Source organism: Dendrobates tinctorius, unplaced genomic scaffold (assembly GCF_039654945.1).
Source record: "Dendrobates tinctorius isolate UK_male_01 unplaced genomic scaffold, ASM3965494v1 ptg000029l, whole genome shotgun sequence".
NCBI classification, from domain to species: domain Eukaryota; kingdom Metazoa; phylum Chordata; class Amphibia; order Anura; family Dendrobatidae; genus Dendrobates; species Dendrobates tinctorius.
Genome location: NW_027361697.1, coordinates 8,402,789 through 8,417,120, shown reverse-complemented (window position 1 = coordinate 8,417,120; position 14,332 = coordinate 8,402,789). Strand labels below are relative to the sequence as shown.

At 44.5% G+C, this 14,332-nt stretch overlaps 1 protein-coding gene across 1 annotated transcript in view; it reads left to right on the top strand.

Annotated features, from left to right (window-relative positions):
• LHX4 (LIM homeobox 4) overlaps positions 1-14,332 on the top strand; it is a 67,941-nt gene that overhangs the window by 45,830 nt on the left and 7,779 nt on the right. Inside the window, exon 3 of the mRNA XM_073571353.1 lies at positions 2,482-2,684. Coding sequence (XP_073427454.1) covers positions 2,482-2,684 — 203 coding nt within the window. The remainder of the gene's footprint in view (positions 1-2,481; positions 2,685-14,332) is intronic.

Here is a 14,332-nt window from a genome sequence, read left to right as displayed (position 1 = left end):
CCGGAATTATCTGGACGTGTAAGAACGGCCTAATGCATATTGTTATGACTGCCATTCACACGGGTAACGTACAAACCAAGGAGACAAATACCTGAATCTGACAGATCCCTGTTAAGACTAGGAAAAGTTCTTCTCTGACCCTGGTCTGCCCCGCAGTTTGACACCCTAAGATTACACAATGGCGCTCCCACACTCGACGACGACTTACCCTGAATGTCCTTAGCAGCTTCTAGGATCGCTAGAGTAACAGATCCCTAAGGAGTAAAAGAGTCCCACACAAAACAGCTGCCAACAACATAAGCCACAGCTGCACCCGAAAAGTGACAGGGCAGACAAACACCTGCTACCCAAAACTGACAGAAACAAAGATAGCATAATTAACACACACAAGGAAAAAAGTGTATCTGTGGAAAGACACGACAACCACAGAACACAGGATGAAGGGTTCGAATCCAGAACCATGACACACATACTAAATGGTGCAGTTCTCCATACCCGAACTCTAAGATGTAAGTCTCTACTGATCTATAAGCACAAGAATAATCCTCTCCATTATGCTCAAAGCCTAATAAATATGACACAGAAATTAAGGGATTCTGTTGTCTGAAGCAATGAAGCACACTGGAACTTTTTTGAGCATTGGGATCAGTGATATGTCTAGAGGAAGAAGAATGAAATCTTATGATTAAAAGAACAGCCTGCCTACACTGACGCAGACTGGTGACTCCATGATGCCTACAGTGAAGCAAGGTGGTGGTCCACAGTCAAATGGTGGCTCTGTGATGCTCTTGTGTTATCTGCCTTTTTTTGGCACTGGAAACCTGCAAGTTGTAGAGGAAGGGCAAATCAATCAAGTATCAAGAAATCATAGGAGAAAATTTCATGCCTTCTGTGAAGAGCCCAAAGCTTTTACATCATTGGACCTTCCAACAGGAGAATGATCCTAAGCATGCCAGAAGCTGGGGTCTGGCTGTACAATACATTTTGCAGCTGGTCATAACTGCCAGAAGTGATCTACTAAATACTAAAGATGGTTGTCATGAAGGGGTGAATTATTTGGAGACTGCAGAAGTCAGTAAAAGTGATATTTTGTGTTTAATTTGAAGAAACCACTTGTTGTATTAGTTATGTTGAGATTTAAATTGTTCTATTTTTTTTTTAATTCTATCAATGTATAATTATGGATACAACTAGTGTTTGGCTCACATGAACAGGGCTCGTTTGTCATGTTTAGACATCTTTTCTTACTCTAATCTAGTTTTGGTTTTTTTAACACTTTTTTGCATTTGCTTTGTACTGTATTGTAATGATGAAATTGAAAATTAATGCTATACATGTAAGAACAAATAGATCATTTGGGTAGTATCTGAGGGCCCATTATCAGGGGAAGACCTTAGCACATGAGTTTAGGGTTCAGTTACATGGAACTGATACGCAGAGGATTCTCCACAGCAGAAAATCTGCAGAGAAAGGATTTGGTAACATCTCATCCACAATGCTGCAACTGTAATACAATGGAAATTTTCCACCTGTGAATTCACAAAGAATTTCCTACATGAAAATTTACTATTAAAAAGAAAAATTAAAAGGCAGCCAAGTGCATGAATGTGGTAGATGGTGATTGGTCCTCAGAAGCACAGATCACTCTCAATCCATGTACGTAGGCAGAGAAATTCCTAAACTTTGTGTGTATGTGCAAGTTTTAAAATAACTTTTTGGAACTTTGCAGCATGACTGCAAAGTATAGAGAGAGCGTTAAGCAGGCTCGGACTGGCCCATAGGAGAGCAGGTGAATCCACCGGTGGGCCCCTCTGAAGGAGTGCTGTTGAACTGTGCAAATCTACTTGATTCAATATTTACATAGAAAGGCAACATTTAATCATTAATTATACAAACAATTCTGTTTAAGATTATATTGAAACAAGTAAATGTTTGCACTAGGGTGAGGTTGTTTTTGCATGTAGCTGAATAGTGGGTCCCTGGATTCAATTTTACTTCTTGGGCACTTGCTTCACCTGTTCAACACTGGTATGAAGAATGGGATAGAGAAGGGGTTTTAATGAGTGTCGGAAATACTTGGGAGGAGGTCAGTGACAAATAGCAAATGCTCTGTCAGTGTACACACAGGTCACATCATCAGTAAGACGTGATCTAAGATAGATCCTAGCCAAAAATGATTGGTTCTACAGCCAACCTCATGTATTTTTAGATGAAACTTTGGACCTCTGCTTTGCTAGGAGCCCAATACTGAGTCAGAACCTGATCCAACCAGACAAACTGTATTATTGTGGAGACCTATACATTAATAATGGTTAGTGAAATACACCCATATGGTGACCTTACACGTCTAATGCTGCACCTCCACATGGTGTATGATACAAGTTCCGAGAAGAAAACAATGACATTTGTTGCACTGAATTTCCTTGACTAATGTTACTGTTCTCTTGAATAATCTATGATAATTATATTTATCTTTACCAGACGATTTGGCACCAAGTGTACGGCCTGCCAACAAGGGATCCCCCCAACCCAAGTGGTACGGAAAGCCCAAGACTTTGTGTATCATCTACACTGCTTCTCCTGCATCATCTGCAGTCGACAGCTGGCCACCGGAGATGAGTTTTACCTGATGGAGGATGGACGGTTAGTCTGTAAAGAGGATTACGAGACCGCCAAGCAGAATGGTGAGACAATGTTTCTCTTTATTGATATATGCAGGAACTGTTTTTTTCTTTTTTTTCATTGTAGACATTTTAAGTTTCATCTCCTTTTGGTAGGAAGTTATGTAAGAAGTATTGATTTTTATTGATGGTGCATGATTGGCATGATCTGGGAGTGATCATTGGTAAGACCCCCCCAAAAAATCTTTACTTACTTTCTCAGTTGAGAGTTTTATGGAAACTTACATTGCATTGTCATGATGAAGAAAACATCTGGCCTTTTTTTGCACTTAAAGGGGTGGTCCGGTCACAACATATAGATAACCTATCCACCCCTTTAAAGCCTAGTAAATTATAGGCGATACTAGGAGTGAAATCAGCTTATTGTACACATGGTGATGTCTCTAGGATGTAAATTATGATGTACACACAAGTTGGTTTTACCATATTGAACCTGAATTGACTCCAGCAAATTTCCTAGAATATTTGATGGGAATTATTATTTACCTATGTCATGCTTACAGAGCTGGATTAAAGGGGTTGTCTTTTTTTGGTGACTTTTTTTTATGTAACTGCATGAATTTGGGGCTAAAATATTTTTTGCAATTGGGTTTGATTAAAAAGTCTGCACCGTTTGCCTTTTAAAGGCTCTTTGCTCCCCTGCACAACCAAGTTTGAAGTAGTCTGTGAACATAAATTAGCTCAGAAAAAGACAGATAAAAGAGTTATAAATTCTCCTGCCAGATTAAGCTTACTGATTGAATCCCCAATTAATTGTTCAGCCATCAGTAGACAGGGCAACACACACTGGCTGTAAATGGCCAACGATGCAAATTTCTTAATGAAACCCTATTGCAAAAATTATTCTGAGCCCTTCAACTAGCAGGTGAAGAACGTATGTTGGTGGCCTTGGACCCTAAACAAAGTAGTAGAGCTTAGAAATAAACTGAAAGCTATAACATCACGCCAGATCGAAAAACTCCTTCTTTACTCTAAACAAAATTACTACGCAAAGGGTAACAAAGCCCACACACTTTTGGCCAGGTTGCTGAAAGATAGAGCCCTAAACTCCCATCCTCAGGCTCTGACGGCACGATTCATTATGACCCTTTCGTAATTGGGGACCTATTCTATAATTTCTATAGTAAATTATATAATTTACTGGACCCTACCCTTCCAAACAGGACTGACACAAATGGACCTCTGAGACAATTCCTGTCAGGTTTAAATCTCCCAACTCTCCCTACTCAGGCCTTGTCATCCCTTAATCAGAGTGTGATGGGAAGGAGGAGGTTATGGGCATTTTGAATGATCTCCCTCTGGGCAAGTCTCCTGATCCTGACGGACTGACATACCTTTACAACAAAACCTTTGTGGAAGAGCTCTCCCCTCACATGGTTAATCTCTTCAACTCTTTCTTGGAGGGCTTCCCCATGCCGGATACAATGGCTCTTTCCTACCTGGTCCTGGTTCCAAAAGTGGGAAGGGACCCTCTGGACTGTTTGAACTATCGCCCAATAGCGTTGTTGAATTCAGACTTTAAGGTGTTCACCCGCTTATTGGCTAATAGACTGAACTGTTAAGGCCCCTTTACATTCAGCGATCCCGACCACGATATGACTCGGTCAGGATCGCTGGTGCATCGCTAAATGGTCGCTAGTGAGCTGCCAAACAGGCAGATCTCAGCAGCGACACAGCAGCGGTCGTTACTTACCTTTCAGACGTGGCGATGATGACGTCCTCCAGCCCGCGTCCACGCGTCGCTCTTCGGCGCCAGCAGGAAGCCCAGAAGGAAGCAGCCGACGAGAAATGGACCTGGACGATCTCGCGCGATCAGCGATAACCAGCGGGGGAGCCTGTTGGAGGTAAGTATCACACATAGCGATATCGCTAGCAATATCGCTGCTGCGTCATCATAACACACCATGGGGCGGGATCTGGGGCCTCCACAATGTGCAGGCGCAATGCCCAAGAACACTTGTTACAGCGCAGGCACCGGGATTCAAATCAAGAGGAGGCAGCGACGCACGGGGCATCATGATGTACAGATCATGGGCGGCGCCGAGGCCTCGGACAGGTGTAAGGTTCAGCCAGGACCGTAGTCGTGGCCGAGGACTCCGGGGCAACGGAGTCCTGGCCTCCCCTCACATAGACAAGACAGTTTTCTGTCAGCATACCTGTCGCTTTCTCCAGCTCCCCCCCAGGGCTTTCTGTTATGCGCTGCACATTCTCCTCAGACAATGTGGAGCAAATAGAGTCACAGTCCTGTTCAATACTTGAGCAATCAACTTTACCGTTTCCTTTACACAGCGCATACATATTCCCTCCAGCATCAGGGTTGGCAATGGACATTTTCTCCTCTGTCCCTGTCTTTCCCTCTCTCCCACTAAGCTCGCTTCCAGGACGGACCGCGCTCTCCGGTCTTTCAGCATCAACTCTGCTCAGTCTTACTCCAGTAGGGGACCCTCTTAACCGTTTAGCCCCAATCTCAAGAATATCCACAGATGAAATAAGCCGTCGCATTCTGAGTGACCTGCCCGTACTGCTGAGTCTTCTTCTGGCAACTGCAGACCCACAAATTCTGCACTGTCAGCACTTCTCCTGGTGTTACTCCCTGATGAGATACTGGCCCGAATTCTGTATGACTGGGCTCTTGACTTTAACGTTACAGAGCCAACAGCCCTGTCAGGGCGCTCCCACCCAACTAATTCAAATTCCAAATGCTCCCTGGCTTAACAGCTGTTAGTCCCTCCTACTTTAACTATTTACAAGCTGGGCATCTCTATCCCCATCTAGTGGGCAAACTAGGGTACTACACTTTCTCTATCTATATATCAGTGTCCAATGTTAAATACATATAACAGACATAATAAATAGACATTTAGATGACATGTACAATAAATACAAATAACGTTAAAGGGAAAGGGTACATAACATCCGACATTAAATATATATATATAAATATATATATATATATATATATACACACACCTCTATATCTGTACACTTACGGACACTCCTTTGTGTCCCTTACACAGGCATGACTGATGGATGGTAGGCGGCTGATAGAGGGGGACACAACATACCTGTGGGACACATTACAGGTATGAGGACCTAATTATAAAAGTCAATATTTTGGCATTACTGGGGGTCAGAAAAAGAAGAGCCACCTTCACAGAATGCAGCCTTAAGCCCCCGTTACACACTGCGATATCGCTAGCAATATCGCTGTAAAGTCAACGATTTTGTGATGTTGCCGCAATATTGCTAGCGATATCGCTACATGTTATACTTACCTCCGACCCGCTCCCCCGCTGCTCATCGTTGGTCGCGCGAGAACTCCCTGGACCATTCCTCGCCGGCCACTTCCTGCTGCGCTTCCTGTGGCGCCGACGAGCGAGGCGTGGAGGCGGGCGGGAAGACGTCAGGTAAGTAGCAACACCCGACCCCTGCTATGTCGCTGGTGAGATCTGCCTGTGTGGCAGCTCACTAGCGACCACTTAGTGATGCACCAGCTATCCATATCGTTGTCGGGATCGCTGGTGCATCGCTAAGTATAACGGTAACCTTAGTGCTGCTGAAGGTGGCTCTTTAACTGAAAAACGCCCTGGAGGGGTGACAGGTTCCCTTTAACTGGAAGTAGATTGCTCCACCGCCCTTCCCCCACCACCTACATAGAATTAATGATATTCGCGGGATGGAGTATATGACTGCGATCCTAAATGCAACTATGGAAAAATGTGACTCGGTCTGGGCTCCCTGGGACTACTACTGGGCACAGAGATTGGATTAGATTAACATCAGAACCTTGACTCTTCATCCCCTAGTCTTTGCTCTCTCCCTTCCCTTTCCTTCCTTTTGGTGTCTGTCTTGGCTTTTGGTACGTTCATATTAGAGATTCATTCTTGATAAATGGTTAGGTCTTCCCAATAAGCGGGTTTGGAGGGATTTTGTTAATCTTCCCATTCTTTTTGAAATGTTTTGTAAAAGATGTTTTTGACTTTTCTTTAATTGTCAACAACTGATAAAACTTTAATAAAAATTTACAGTTAAAAAAAAATAAAAATATATATATATATATATATATATATATATATATATATATATTTTTTTTATTTTAAGCCCCAAGGTAAAAAAAAACGTGTTCAAACATGAACAATCCCTTTTAAGGTTTATTTGAACCCACGTCCTATTTCTTAGACCCAGATCCCACCTGATCACTTATCACACGGATGGCTGTGTATTTTTGCAGCCAGAGCCGCTGAAGTTCTGCCTCTTAGTCCACCTTTTCCTGGTTGGATAGAATCACCCAAATGACAGTAGGGACGGTGAGTACTTTCATCCTATTATGAAGCCCTGTGTGTCTATATACAAGGAAGATACCTTTTTTTGGATAAAGAAATTTTAGGATATATTATAGAATAAATACTAATCAGAGTAAAATATACAATCTAGTAAATGTTACTGAGTCAAGCCTGCCAATCTGGACTGATCTCCTTCTAGTCGGAATGTTAATTTTGCCGCTACTTCAAGAATTAGAAATAAAATGTAGTAACTGGTTTCATGACATCATCACTGACAGCATCAAACCCGAGAACGACCATTTTCTGGTAATAGATGAAGCTTCTTCCCAGATGTGCCATTTGTCATGTAATGTGGTGAATGATGACCAGAGCTCTTGGATTGTGATACATTGAATCCGTGAATAAGAAAGAAGACAATGGTCATAAATACATCATAACGTCCAATAAAGGGAAATACATTGTGATTCCCTATTAGTGCTGCTATAATACACGCTGGGAAATATACATTCAGAGCGAAAACGCAGTGAGGATCAATGCACCTAGTAGAGCAAAAATGACACTGCAACATATTTATGGCCGGATATGCTACAAGGCCGGGGGTAGGAAACTGCTACTGGCAAGATCCATAGCAATGCGGATCTATAGATCTGGCAGATTCTATCACATTCAGTGGAAAGGTTGGATGCTTTACTATACAGCAGAACTTAAAGGGTAATGACACCTTTGGGTTTTTTACTTTTAACTTAGATGCATTTATTTTAGGCTAAAATAATTCATTAAAAATGTTGCACCATTTAGTTTTTCAGACTGCTTGTTTCCCTGTACGTATCCGGCTGCAGAATGGGTTAACTATAATCAGAGAAATTGTTTTGAAAGGGAATTTTCAATTCTTTTATGTCTTTTTTTTTTTTGTTTCTGAGCTGATTTATGACCACATTAAAGATCAGGTCAACTTTGATGTGGTTTGCAGATTAAAAAAATAGCACAGAAGAGTTCAGAGAAAGACAGATAAGAGAGAGCTCACTGACTGATTCCTGAGGATAATTTACACTCCAGGATTCTCATGAATAAGTTTATCTTCGGGAACGCTTGTGTCATGATCCCAGTGCAGGTTTTTGAGCTGCACACCGGGGGTTAATGTCTGTGCAGGTTTTGACCTGCACACTTGGGGTTAATGATTGTGGCCTCTTTCTGGTTCTGGGAGAGCTTCATAAACCCCTGGGTAGCTTCAATCCCTGCCAGTTATACTTTTGCCTTTGGCCTAGTGTGCTGACCCCCCGTGTGCCTGTTTGTTGCTATAGCTTGTTTATATGGCTCTGACCCGATTCTGTTTCCCGTTGTGAGTTTGCCTGTTGATTTTGTACTGCGTTATTATCTGTGTATGACTCATTGCCTGTGACCTGACTACTCTCTGCTCGCCCCTCTTGTACCTTGCAGCTATCTCTGTGTGTGACTCATTGGCTACGTCCTGACTATTCTCACTGTCTATGCCCCTTAGTAACTTTGTCTCGCAGTTACTCTGCTAGGAATTGTCTTGCAATCCCTAGCTCTGTGGAGTTTAAGCCACGCCTCTAGCAGTCACGTGCTTCAGGTCCTGCGGGTGTGAAGTACACATCTATTCGGTTGCTGCCCACTCCACAGGTAGCTTTGAGCACTGTTCGCTTTACTCAGGACACGCGCACTGGCTCAGTGAGCAAGTTCAGTGCGGTGTCTCTGACATTATAACTGGCCTACAATTTTTTTTTTTCTCCTCACTTCTGCAGCATGGACCCAATGTGTGCTTTATCTGAGCAGGTGAAAAGCTTGACTCAGTCACTGCAGAAGCTTAGTTTGGAACACCAAGCTCTGGCCCAGTCCCAATGGCGGGTTGAGGACTCAGTTCAGGGGGTACTTTCCGCAGGCTTCCAGCAGGTGGGGAATAGAGATGTCATTTTAGTCCCACCTGAATCCCCGGTTAAATTACCAGATATATTTTCTGGTAACAAGGATGATTTCAGGGCATTTAAGGAGGGCTGTAAGCTTTTTTTTTCTTTGAGACCCCGCTCCTCTGGGGATGAGAAACAGAGGGTGGGGGTGGTGATGTCCCTGCTTAGGGGTCCCCACAAGCCTGGGCATTCTCGCTTTCCTCTTCTGCCCCTGAGAGAATGTCTGTGGATGCATTTTTTGAAGCCTTAGGGTTTATTTATGATGAGCCTGATAGAGTGCGGTTGGCTGAGGACAAAGTAATGAGTGTCTGTCAGGGGGAGCACTCGGCCGAATGGTTCTGTACTGAGTTCAGACGTTGGGCAGCGGAGATTTCCTGGAGTGATGCCGCCCTTCGGGGGCTGTTCCACAGAGGCCTGTGTGAACGTCTGAAGGATGCTTTAGCACTCCATCCTCCGCCTGACTCCCTGGAGGATGCCATGGTCCAAGCGGTTCGCATGGATCGCAGGCTGCGGGCTAGAGGCATTATGCAATGGGAATCGCCCTTATTCTTCAGTGGAGATGAGACCCAGACTCTTCCTATGGCTATGGAGGTGAGCGCTGTCACCTGTGAGGGAAAGGAAAGAAGACGCCGCCGGGAAAAGCAGTTGTGCTTCTATTGTGGGAAATCTGGACATTGGAAGAAGGACTGCCCCTCCTGTCCGTCATCCTCCAAGATGGCGGGAAACGACTAGGTCTGGGTAGTAATCGAGGAGGCTACCCAGACCTTCAGGTACAATTTTCCTCATGTGCAAAAATGGTGCTGCAGGTGGAACTGGAACTTGGTTATGGTCCTGTTCAGACTACTGCTTTTATTGACTGCAGTTCGGCTGTGAACCTGATTGATACCAAGGTTATGACTCTTAATAAGATAGGGACAGTCAGGCTTCACGATCCTGTTAAACTTGTGGCAATTGACTCATCTCCTCTTACCCAAGACGGTATCTGTTGCAGGTCTGAACTTTTTTCTCTTAAAGTGGGTTCCACTCATGTGGAGAAACTAAGTTGTCTTGTGCTAGATAACTTGCCTGCAGGACTGGTACTGGGGATGCCTTGGCTTCAACGCCATAATCCTACCATTGATTGGGTTACAGGGGAAATCACTCAATGGGGATGCAATAATAAATGTGGTAACCGGGGACATCTTGTTAACGCTGTTAAATCCGTGTCTGTGTCATCTATCGATCTGGAAGGTATTCCGGAGTACCTGAAAGATTTCGAAGACGTTTTTTCCGAAAGTGAGGCTGAGGCGCTGCCACCACATAGACCCTATGATTGTGCCATTGATTTAGTACCCGGAGCCAAGTTACCTAAGGCTCGATTGTTCAATTTGTCTGGGCCTGAGCGCCAAGCCATGAAGGAGTACATAGCTGAGAGTCTCCGCAAAGGGCATATCAGGCCTTCTGTGTCACCTGTGGCAGCAGGGTTCTTCTTTGTGAAGAAAAAAGATGGTGGTTTACGGCCGTGCCTCGACTTTTGGGAACTGAACAAAATAACGGTTAGGAACTCTTACGCGCTTCCCCTCATCCCAGACTTATGTAACCAGTTACCTGGGGCCCAATGGTTCTCCAAGTTAGATCTGCGGGGGGCCTACAATCTGATAAGGGTTTGGGAAGGGGACGAGTGGAAAACGGCATTCCTCACATCAGAAGGACTCTTTGAGAACCTGGTAATGCCATTTGGGTTAACTAATGCACCCGCTATTTTCCAAAATTTCATCAATGTTGTGTTTTCTGATCTGATAGGCCGTTTTGTTATTATTTATTTGGATGATATTTTGGTGCATTCCCCGGACAGTCAATCTCACTTGCAACATCTAAAGACAGTTCTCCAGAGACTAAGGGAGAACCAATTGTTCGCCAAATTGGAAAAATGTTCGTTTTTTGTACAGGAGCTGTCTTTTTTGGGGTTGATTGTGTCCTGTGAGGGGTTTCGTATGGATCCTAAGAAGGTGCTGGCGATCGCTGACTGGGTTCAGCCTCGAGATCTCAAGGGGCTCCAGCGCTTCTTAGGATTTGCGAACTATTACCGGAGATTCATTAAAGGTTTCTCACAAGTGGTGAAACCACTCACGGATCTTACCCAGAAGGGAGCTGATGTAAAAAATTGGTCTGTACTCGCTAAGGAATCCTTCTCAGCGATTAAGAAATGTTTTATGTCTGCCCCGGTGTTGGTGCAACCTGACCCGTCCAAACCATTCATTGTGGAGGTGGATGCTTCTGAAGTGGGGGAGGGGGCTGTGCTGTCCCAGGGTCCGGCCACCCTTACCAATCTCAAGCCCTGTGCCTTCTTCTCCAAGAAGTTCTCTTCAGCTGAGAAAAACTATGATGTAGGCAATAGAGAACTTCTTGCGGTCAAGCTGGCGTTTGAGGAATGGAGGCACCTTTTGGAAGGGGCGGCTCACCCTATCACGGTTGTCACAGATCACAAAAATTTGGCATACCTTGAATCTGCTAAGAGGCTTACTCCTAGACACGCCCGTTGGTCACTTTTTTTTCACGATTTCAGTTCCCAATTACTTTTCGACCGGGGTCCAAAAATGTTAAAGCGGATGCCCTGTCCAGAAGTTTTGATCCAGTGTCTCCCCCTGAGCCGCCGTTCTCCATTCTTCCCCCAGGGGTGGTAGTGGCGGGGGTCTCAACTGAGTTGGAACAAGAAATCCTAAGGGCTCAGGCCCTCGCTCCGGCAACCAGGCCAAGCGATAAACTGTTTGTTCCAGATTCATTGCGGCCTAGACTTCTGCAGGAGTTTCATGATTCTAGGCTGAGTGCTCATCCAGGTATCATGGCCACTAGAGAGGCAGTAGCCAGGGGTTTTTGGTGGCCTTCATTAAGGTCCGATGTCAAGGAATTTGTTTCTGCTTGTGACATACAGTGGGGCAAAAAAGTATTTAGTCAGTCAGCAATAGTGCAAGTTCCACCACTTAAAAAGATGAGAGGCGTCTGTAATTTACATCATAGGTAGACCTCAACTATGGGAGACAAACTGAGAAAAAAAAATCCAGAAAATCACTGTCTGTTTTTTTTCATTTTATTTGCATATTATGGTGGAAAATAAGTATTTGGTCAGAAACAAAATTTCATCTCAATACTTTGTGATATATCCTTTGTTGGCAATGACAGAGGTCAAACGTTTTCTGTAAGTCTTCACAAGGTTGCCACACACTGTTGTTGGTATGTTGGCCCATTCCTCCATGCAGATCTCCTCTAGAGCAGTGATGTTTTTGGCTTTTCGCTTGGCAACACGGACTTTCAACTCCCTCCAAAGGTTTTCTATAGGGTTGAGATCTGGAGACTGGCTAGGCCACTCCAGGACCTTGAAATGCTTCTTACGAAGCCACTCCTTCGTTGCCCTGGCGGTGTGCTTTGGATCATTGTCATGTTGAAAGACCCAGCCACGTTTCATCTTCAATGCCCTTGCTGATGGAAGGAGGTTTGCACTCAAAATCTCACGATACATGGCCCCATTCATTCTTTCATGTACCTGGATCAGTCGTCCTGGCCCCTTTGCAGAGAAACAGCCCCAAAGCATGATGTTTCCACCACCATGCTTTACAGTAGGTATGGTGTTTGATGGATGCAACTCAGTATTCTTTTTCCTCCAAACACGACAAGTTGTGTTTCTACCAAACAGTTCCAGTTTGGTTTCATCAGACCATAGGACATTCTCCCAAAACTCCTCTGGATAATCCAAATGCTCTCTAGCAAACTTCAGACGGGCCCGGACATGTACAGGCTTAAGCAGTGGGACACGTCTGGCACTGCAGGGTCTGAGTCCATGGTGGCATAGTGTGTTACTTATGGTAGGCCTTGTTACATTGGTCCCAGCTCTCTGCAGTTCATTCACTAGGTCCCCCCGCGTGGTTCTGGGATTTTTGCTCACCGTTCTTGTGATCATTCTGACCCCACGGGGTGGGATTTTGCGTGGAGCACCAGATCGAGGGAGATTATCAGTGGTCTTGTATGTCTTCCATTTTCTAATTATTGCTCCCACAGTTGATTTCTTCACTCCAAGCTGGTTGGCTATTGCAGATTCAGTCTTCCCAGCCTGGTGCAGGGCTACAATTTTGTTTCTGGTGTCCTTTGACAGCTCTTTGGTCTTCACCATAGTGGAGTTTGGAGTCAGACTGTTTGAGGGTGTGCACAGGTGTCTTTTTATACTGATAACAAGTTTAAACAGGTGCCATTACTACAGGTAATGAGTGGAGGAAAGAGGAGACTCTTAAAGAAGAAGTTACAGGTCTGTGAGAGCCAGAAATCTTGATTGCTTGTTTCTGACCAAATACTTATTTTCCACCATAATATGCAAATAAAATGAAAAAAAAACAGACAATGTGATTTTCTGGATTTTTTTTTCTCAGTTTGTCTCCCATAGTTGAGGTCTACCTATGATGTAAATTACAGTCGCCTCTCATCTTTTTAAGTGGTGGAACTTGCACTATTGCTGACTGACTAAATACTTTTTTGCCCCACTGTATGTGCCCGTTCCAAAAGCTCGCATAACCGACCGGCTGGGGAACTCATACCTTTACCGGTTCCTGATAGGCCATGGACTCATCTTTCCATGGATTTTATTACCGGCCTTCCACCTTCCAGGGGCAATACCGTGATCTGGGTGGTGGTGGATAGGTTTTCTAAACAGGCCCATTTCATTCCCTTGGCAGCATTACCTTCAGCAGAAACTTTGTCAAGATTGTTTGTGCAGCATGTGGTCCGATTGCATGGGGTACCCCTGAATGTTGTGTCTGACAGAGGTGTGCAGTTTGTGGCCAAATTTTGGAGGGCGTTCTGTATGAAATTGGGCATCTCACTCTCCTTCTCGTCGGCATATCACCCGGAGAGTAATGGTCAGACAAAACGCACCAATCAATCCCTGGAACAAATTCTCAGGTGTCTGACCTCCGCCAGACAGGAGGATTGGTGTGATGCGTTACCGTTGACTGAATTCGCTTTTAACAACCGGGTGAGTCAGTCCACCAACATGTCCCCATTCCTGATTAACTATGGCTTTCATCCGCATTTTGGGGAGTTTTCTCGGGTGGATTCCGGTTGTCCAGGAGCAGAGGGGTCCGTTCTACGGTTAAAAAACCTCTGGGCTGAAGTCCGGCGTAATATCTCTCGAGCCCAGGGGAGATACAAATATTTTGCGGACAAAAAGAGAGCCTCGGGAGACATGTTTCAGGTGGGAGAGAAGGTTTGGCTCTCCACGCGTAACATCAACTTAAAGGTACCATCAGTTAAGTTGGGACCAAAGTTCATTGGTCCGTACGAGATTATGGAGATAGTCAACCCTGTGGCGTATAGGTTGCGTCTCCCCGCCTCCTTAAAAATATCTAATGTGTTCCATAAGTCTCTGTTGAAACCAGCAGGATCTGTCAAAGAGAACTCTGAGACTGTTGTTCCTCCA